Raw genomic sequence first — 9,060 nt, 5'->3', positions numbered from 1 at the left:
TGTATAATGGGATTGTGGTGGATGTCATAATTGGTTGTCTTATTAGTCTGTTTCTGCATAATTGTTTGCATTGTGTTTAGTTTAATGTACAGCACTTTGGCACAAACTCTGTTGTTTTAAATGTGCTTTTATAAATAAATAATCAAATCTAATCTGCAATTGTGCGCACACATCTGCTTTGGTCTGCACGTTGAACTGCCGTTTAGCTAACACAGGGAGAACGTGCATAGGTCGTACATAAAGTGCCCTGGTCAGAAATCTGGAACTGTTACACAGCATTTATAACCAAGCCGACTGAATTTACTCCTTACGTTACTGGAGTGGAAATTCAAGCAACTAACTAAAAAGATTACAATATGCAAGCTTTCAAGGCAAATCAGGCCCCTTGTTCAGGCAAGATGTAAAGATGTCATTATGTTTGACTTCTCACTGCATTCATAATGGCTATAACACAATACAACATCCTAGTACTACTGGAGTGGGAAGAAAGTTTTTTATTCAAGGACAAGAAGTCTACAATTTTATCGATAAATGATTAACTATGGTTAATATTATTATCAATGATTGGTGAGTGTGTTTGTTTTGTTAGTGTAGTTGAGTTTACCATGTTAGGAATGTGTGATTTTAATGTTTAACTTCTTTTAGTCAGATTTACTGTAATGGTATGGACTTTGGGGTGACACCTTGGCATAGTGGTAATGGTGCTCACACACAATTACAGAGACTATGGAGTGTGTATACTCCTTGTGGGTATACACCAGGTGCTCTGATTTCCTCCCACAGTCCTAAGACATGCAGGTTAAATGAATTAGCATTTTTAAATTGGCCCTACTCTGTGTCTGTGTGTGTGTGTGTATTCGCTCTGCAATGGACTGAGGCCCTGTCCAAGGTGTTGCTCCTGCCTTGCACCTTGTGATTACTGGGATAGACTTCACGTGCCCCACAACCTGGCCCTGGATAAGCAAGTTAGGAAGATGGATGAATGGTATGTACTTACTTCACTTATTTTACAAGGGTTTCATATTATTATACTGTATATTGGTTAGGGGCGGCACGGTGGCGCAGTGGTAGCGCTGCTGCCTCGCAGTTAAGAGTTAGTTTGCTTCCCAGGTCCTCCCTGCGTGGAGTTTGCATGTTCTCCCCATGTCTGCATGGGTTTCCTCCGGGCGCTCCGGTTTCCTCCCACAGTCCAAAGACATGCAGGTTAGGTGGATTGGCGATTCTAAATTGGCCCTAGTGTGTGCTTGGTGTGTGGGTGTGTTTGTGTGTGTCCTGCGGTGGGTTGGCACCCTGCCCGGAATTGGTTCCTGCCTTGTGCCTTGTGTTGGCTGGGATTGGCTCCAGCAGACCCCCTTGACCCTGTGTTCGGATTCAGCGGGTTGGATAATGGATGGATATTGGTTATCAAAGACTGGTTGGTGTATACTGTACTTTTTTGTTGATGTATAGGCTATTGACCAGTCTATTGTTATAACTAAATTCAGTGTCTAGTCTTTGGTGGCAAAATGGCACAGGTTCAATTATTGGAGTTGTTTTGGCATTGTTTGCAAAGGCAAAGTTTCACTTAGAGTACTGTAACCAAAAAAATAGGATGTCCCTCTATAATTTATTTCCCTGTAGCTGGGCCTGTTCCCAGCTGTCAAGATAATATGGGAATTATGTAAAACAGGTTTGTTTTGAAAATTCAATCTATTTACATAACAACTATGTCAGTTTACATAACTTATTTAAAATATGATCAGATGTTATTAGTCCACCTGCCAATACTGTTTTGTTATCAATGCGTGTAATTGTGTAAACACAGAGAACCAGTCCCAGTTCCAACATAACATATACTGTCCAAAGTGATAGTCCATAAGTGGGCATGAACTGAGCCAATTTATCAGTAAGCTATTATGGATTATTTGGGTGCAAATAAAATAATAATAACAATATTACAATATTAATTAAACACACACACACACACACATATATATATATATATATATATATACATACATACATAATACTTTTCTCAATACTCAAAGTAGTGGAAAGGGAAGCCATTTCGATCACCAGCAATGCGTAGCACCCACCTGTGTGATGCAACAGCTTTTGCGCCGGAATGCTGACCACATATTAGTAATTATGTAGTGAACATGAGGGAGACAGTAACCAGTTAAAGACAGGGAATTAATAGGGGACCAGAATGGACAAGGCAGTAATGGGCAGTTTAGCCAGGACATCAGTATACGCCCTACTGTTTAAAAGATAGCATTGAATCGTTAATGATGACAGACAATCATGACTTTGATTTAACGTCTCATCCAAAGGATGGATAATGCTTGTAAGGGAGACAGCTATGTGGTTTTGTTACTTAATGATTTATAATAACAATATTGTGACAATTCCAAAATTGTGGTTTAGCTTGTTTATCTATCATACAGATTTGCAATATGTTGGGAAATATGAATTTTGTGATCTAGACCGGTAGTACCCAACTGCCGGTCCATGGATTGGCACTGGTCTGTAGAACATTTTGCCAGGTGTGGTCATTCTGTTAATGCTTTTGTTGTCTACTACTGGTCCACAAAAAGCTGTATATGAAATGTCACCAGTCTGTGGAGGTCTTCTTGTATTAAATCTGGAAGCAACACACTCCCATGTGTTTATTAAAAAGATTGAGAAGCTCGAAACTCCAAAGGGGAAGGACCTTTGATCGAATATCAACAAAATAAGTCACTCAAAGCCTGTCTCCAATCCATGAAAAGTTACTAAATTTAAAAACAATCCACTTCTAAAAAGGGGTGAAAACCACTGATCTAGACAGTAACTCTAGCCCCAACTTATAAGATATGATTACTAGTGATACATTTTTAAAGGTTAAAAAAATTAAATTCCTGCAGTTTTTCATGAAAGTCTGAATATCTGTTTTGTTGAAAGCGTTCATAATATTGCCTTAGGTGGCACAGTGGTTAGTGCTGCTCCTTCATAGCCCCAGGGGCCGAGCTTAATTCCATTCCCAGTTAGTGTGCGACAGCAATGTACTCAGTACAATTGTTTTTGTGCTAATATCTAATTATATTATCTTTCCATTTCAGCTTACCTCTTTGGGAATAATTTTAACGTGAAACCTTTTAAGTAAGTGTCTTTTTTATGTTGTTAAAAAGTGGGACATAAAACTTAGTGCCTTCTGGGGCATTCCTTGCCTCTGACTTACAGAATGATCCTGAGAGAGTTACTTAACTTGCACGTGATACAATTCTAACAAATGTATTAATCATATTTCATTTGTACTATAGTTCTGTGTGTATTAACCATCTTGGACTAAAAGTTCAAGCAGTTTTTAGTATTTTTTTTACCGGCCTATTTATAATTTCATTTGGATTCAGACATGTAAAAGCCTATGAAAGTTGTGTGAATTCCGATTATCACTTTGAGTTATTTTCAATTGTGCATTAGGAGACTAAGAGGTCTTAGCAGCAGAAAGTCATTCACACTTGGTATTTAATGGGATAAATGCATTGATCAATGAGGTGAAATTTTTACTGCCTGATATTTCTGTGGGTTTTGTATAAACAAAATCATTATCATTTGTTATGAAATTTTTGTGTGCAGCCACACCAAACATGCTGTCAACTAAAAAGCAAAATACCTTCCCAAGAAAAGCTTTCTTTTGAGTTTACAGATTTTTTCATTAAGTGTGCATAGATTTGTAAACCCTAACTTGCATGATGTTTATGAAACTTTTAATATATAGACTCTTATACAGCTTTATGCCAAATCTGTCTGCTTAGAGATGGAGACAGAGTAACAGTCAGCAAGTTGCCCAGGACAATGATAAGTTATTCTTGCACAAAGGGTTAACTAAGAGATGACTTCACCTGAAGTGATAAGGCTGATTCTTCCGATTATTCAAATGCTGAAAATGAGTGTTACCATGCAGTAGTGTGGTTCTCAGATCAGTGCCACCCCAGCTACCTCCATGCCAGATTGACCCATGCACAAGCATATTTTGCAGAGTTTGAAGCATCAGTCAAAAAATAAATATTAACCACAGAGCAATGGCTGCCACCCGTGTAATACCGGCCCAGTGACCGCAAACCATTCTATAGGCTCTAGTAATGAAGTATATAAATGCAAACAGAATGATTTATCATTCACTGGATGGGATCTGTTTATCCCCAAAGAGCTGTGCTGCTTGGAGATGCCTGAGGCTACAGTGCAGGAAGAACGGGGCCCGAGCAGTTCAAGGGCTACATCGCTTTGACATACGAAGCTTATTTCAAGGTGCTCAGTGGACTAAGTGCCAGGCTGCAATGTGGGAAATACAGCAGACAACACTAAAAAAATCATCACTCCTACCTTAAATCCCATCCCCAATGAAAACATGCAAAACATCAAGTATTTAAAAAAAAACAAACAAAAAAAAAAAACCTTAAACATTTGTGCTTGGATGGGAATATTCCAAGAACCTTCGTACCAATATCCAAAAGTGCTTGGCAACTTGAAATTGTGCTATTCAATCTCCAGGGAGTAGCCACCCAGCTCTACATCGAGTTTGGCCCCCATACATTGTCTATCATGATTGTTTATCAGTAAATTGTGCTTGTGTGCATTTAGCAGCAAAACTACAATTTCCTTGTAGGTTAAGTTGCTTTCTTCTGATTTGGCTGGGAGGCTGAGGTTGGCAAAGTTTCAGAAACTTGGTGTCTTGGGATGAAGGCTGAAAATCGTTTGAAAGCACATACGTATGATTTACAGAGTACCCAGCTCTCTCAGTGACAACGATGATGATGATGATGATGGTATCAGTAAGAGTTATGGTTTCATTTCTGTGGGTAGTACAGTGAATATTTATAGAAAATGTCAGTCTGTTGATGACAAAAGACGATGGAGAAGACAGGCATTGATGTTGGTTTGGTGCAGTTGCTCTAGATCACATTCTCAAACAGCTGCATAGAGTTCATGATATTTTCATCCTAAAAAGAAAGAAAATAGACAGGAAATATGTCAATAGACTTTTTTGTTAAATACTTTTTAATTCTGCGTTTTTTTCTGTGTTATAGATGGCAGTATTTGAACCCCATTTGAATGCATTATAGGAAATTCTAAGGTCTGTATTTCTTTGTGATATATGTAAAAATTACAACCTCTATTCCAGTGGAGTTATTTAAGTAAGTATGCAATACATATGAAATGTTTAAAATTATTAAAGGAAGAAGTTAGGTGTTGCAGTTTTTAGATTCAAATCAATTCAACAGATGCCACATTTGGAACCTAATAAAGAGTACATTTTAACATAAAATGTCCAAAACTGTTTTTTTCACTTGTTGAACTGCTTTTTGGGCGTTATGTAGTGCTGTCATAGAAAGCAAAGATTAGGAACTTCACATTCCAGCTTACTTATGACAGTTTAACTTATCAAGGCCTGAAAGACCTGTTCTTGTGAAAAATGTTGTTAAGTTCTAAATTGTGGATTGCTGGTTGTAATGCATAAGAATGCCTGTTCAGCCACACCATTGAGTAACCCTAAATAAGTTCCTAACCCGCTAATGCAAATTTTGAAGTAACTAAGATTTGCAGGCCACGTTGGATAAAGGTGTGCAATAAGTAACTGCAAATGTTAAGTGGGGCACCCTTAAACCACATTTTATCTGAAAATGATTCACTGTATGCCACTGCATGTGAGAAATGCTTTCAAGCAAAACTCATATGTTTAGTTACTGTTTCCTGCTTAGACCCTATTGAAATATTATTAATGCATAGGATAATTACTTCTTGATGAATAATCTATTTATGATAAGTTATAGTCGAACACCAACTTATTTGCTCAGTGGGAAGAATTCAAAGCTATCTAAAGTATTTGGAAAAGAACATCCTGTTTTACTTAAAATTTGAAAAAAAATCACTTTACAGAAAACAATTCAATATATCTTTTAAAAATCTGGCAATATTGTCCCAAAAAACTGAGCATGCTGAACTGTTGCTAACCTTTTGGATATTTAAGCATCTCTGAGAGATTAATTAACTAAAACCATCATTCTTTACTCTACAGCTGGGTAATGGGAAGGTTTCTGATTACGATAAGATGCACTAATGTAAGTCTTACTGATCTATTATGTATGCATTGTAATAAATCCTTGATCTATTTAAAATAATCAAAAAATCTTTATACACTGTAACTTGACTGACTATTATTGGCCGTCTTTATTCGGTAAACTGACACCCTGCTTAAAAACAAGTATCTAGACTGGAAATCCCCATCCTGCCCTTTATTTGTTAATGGTATCAGTATCAGCAAAGAAAAATGTCTGTTATGATTCAGTTGTGAATAAAAAAATCTAAAGCCTATTCAGCTCAGCAAGGACAGACTCGTTCTCACAAGGACACTCGCGTGTAAAAACCCACACACCAGCCAATCTAGATCTGGCAGTGAACCTAACATACTTGCCTTTCCATGTGGTGGAAACCACAGCATTTAGAGAAAACAGAAATGGGCATAATGAGGCATATAATTTGTAAAACTGTATCAAGAGCTATGAGTATTAGAACAGACAGATGTCTGCAGCTATTTGCTAAAAATATTCTTAACATGAAGCTTGGCCATATAATGTTATTCTTTATCATTGCTTCTCAAAGGTTTGCTGATGAAGGACCACTATGCCAAAGTCAAACTATCACATAGATCAGCCAACAGTTACATCTGAATGTAAATTCTATATTAAAATAAATATTTGTTTTACTACATCAAACTTGTGTGAAAAATGATTTACATTTAGGTCCAACCTTACTAGATTTCAAAATCCCAGATTTCAGCCAGTGATACTAATGCCTTGTAAATGTTGTAGAGTAAATACTATGCAGAATGGCAGCACTGATGCAGCTGAAACTGCTTTACTGGCCACTTGCAATTCTAGAACTGCCTTTGCCAGGGCTGGGCCATCCAGTCAGTGTGTTGTAGATTTAACAGAGTGTGCTGCACAGTGGAGAAAATTGGTTTAAAGTTGGTGAAATTGTAAATATGAAGAAGGAACAATAAAAAAGAGATTGATTACTATTAACAGACTGAAAAGCAGTTGGGTGGAGAGCTCAGTGGTGGTTGTTTAACAGTTGCCAGGAGGAGAGGGTTTGATCTGCTGCAAAATTGTGACTTGGGCAAGGGATTAAAATTAAAGTTTTGCTCAGTGTTATTATGTCTCAGTACTCATTAGCATATTGGTAAGTTACATTGTTGGATATTTTATTGGTAAATAAATGTACAGCTGTTGAAGTATAATTAACATCAGAACCACAGTGGACTGGAGATGCAACTATACCAGCATAACTTTTACTATGGTATAGCTGCCACAGTTTTAATATCAAACCTATAGGTAAAAATACAGGGTGGTCCAGATCTAATTATACAGATCCAGATCGTCTGGATGACTTTGATTTATGCGGGAATGATTCCAGTTCGGTGCGAAGACGATTCTTCATGTCGTCAGTTCGCACACTTCTGGATGGTCTGGGTTTTCTCGGTTGATTTTCTATGTAATGAACTTAATAAGTTATAGTATAATGAAAATTGCATAATTAGATCTGGACCACCCTATACAGTATTGCAGCAGCAGGCAGACCAATACAACTTGAGCCTTAATGGACAGTATGTCTGTAGTGACCTTCTAGAAAAACCTTTTCCAAAAACAATGTGCTAGCCCATCTGCAATCAGATATCCTATAGCAGGAGTTCTCAAACTCAGTCCTGGGTACCCTCTGTGGCTGCAGGCTTTTGTTCTAACCAGCTTCATAATCAGTGAATACAATCAATCTCATTTAATTAGCTAGTCTTTTTTTCTCTTGCCTTATTCTACATTCAGAAAGGCACAATAATATGATCTTTACATTTACAAAATATTTAGAAGTATTTCTATTTTTTCAATATCTTTAAATACTTAAGTCATTTGTTTTCTATTATTTTGACCTTTTTCTGCGTAGCTTGCTTCTTTTGTTGTATCCTAATAATGATAATTAAAAAGAAGCAGAGCAGACACCTGAATGATGAAAGGCTGTAACTACTTTTGCATTAGATCTACTAATTAGTAAATAATAATAATAATAATAATAATACATTTTATTTATATAACATCTTTCCCATGCTCAAATAACCAGAACACCTGGAAAAGAACTATGAAAATCAGGATGAATATATTGTTAAAAAGTGAAAACTATATTTTCCATATAACTGCTTAGTACATTTTAATAATAATTTACCAAAATTAGTTTCTTAATTTGTACATTGACTCCAAAACAAAGAAACTGCATAATAACAGATCACTTCATTAGGCTAGCAGTCCAGTTAAAAACAGAAGTTGGTTGGAACAAAAACCTGCACCCACAGTGGGTCTCCAGGACTGAGATTGAGAACCACTGTCCTATAGTGTTATTCTGGAAGATTTAAACACTGATGCTGTCAATTAGTAAGCAGCCATTGTTGGACAGGACACAGGGAGACAGAGAGAGGGACTGACGCATTGACATTGCACTAGAGCAGAAAGAGAAAGAGCATAAAAGATAGAACAAGTGCCGTGGTTGTGGGTGAATAAGACCAGAGAGGTAAAGAAGAACAAATATCTTCAGTTACAAAACCAGACAGAGCCTTTTGTTGTTCCCAGTGACTGTACTGCAGTGGCTGCGATATATTGTTGATTTTAATGATTGCTCCAATTAATTTCCTATTATACATGTTAAGCTAACTACCTTATGGTAATTGGCCAGATCACCTTTTTATATGCAGAAAAATTATATCTTATTGCTTCATCTTATCTTCACAGAATACAATGTTTTCAAACATGTGTTTAGGATTTACATAAATAAAACAACTTTTATAGTGGTTTTAGTACGTTTCTCTCTGTAATCTAGAAATTATTTAGTATTTCATCAAAATTCCCTGTAGTAAATGGGAAATTTCCAGCTTCTTTACTGGTGTAAATTTCATGACACATATGAATTGATAGCATGGGCATAAAGTATCACTAACTAAATTCTTCATATGTCCTATACTCAGTGAGCTTTGTGATTTAGTGTAACAAAATTAGTGTG

At 36.7% G+C, this 9,060-nt stretch overlaps 1 protein-coding gene across 5 annotated transcripts in view; it reads right to left on the bottom strand.

Moving 5' to 3' along the window:
* Positions 1-2,009: 2,009 nt before the first annotated feature.
* Positions 2,010-9,060, bottom strand: part of kcnip3a (Kv channel interacting protein 3a, calsenilin) — a 309,652-nt gene continuing 302,601 nt past the window's right edge. For all 5 annotated transcript variants that reach the window (XM_039768365.1, XM_039768366.1, XM_039768368.1 and 2 more), the window contains one exon: positions 2,010-4,961. In XM_039768365.1, the coding sequence (XP_039624299.1) occupies positions 4,914-4,961 (48 nt within the window). In that variant the 3' untranslated portion in view covers positions 2,010-4,913. The remainder of the gene's footprint in view (positions 4,962-9,060) is intronic.

Source organism: Polypterus senegalus, chromosome 11, assembly GCF_016835505.1.
Source record: "Polypterus senegalus isolate Bchr_013 chromosome 11, ASM1683550v1, whole genome shotgun sequence".
Lineage (NCBI taxonomy): Eukaryota > Metazoa > Chordata > Cladistia > Polypteriformes > Polypteridae > Polypterus > Polypterus senegalus.
This window is presented reverse-complemented; position numbering and strand designations above follow the sequence as displayed.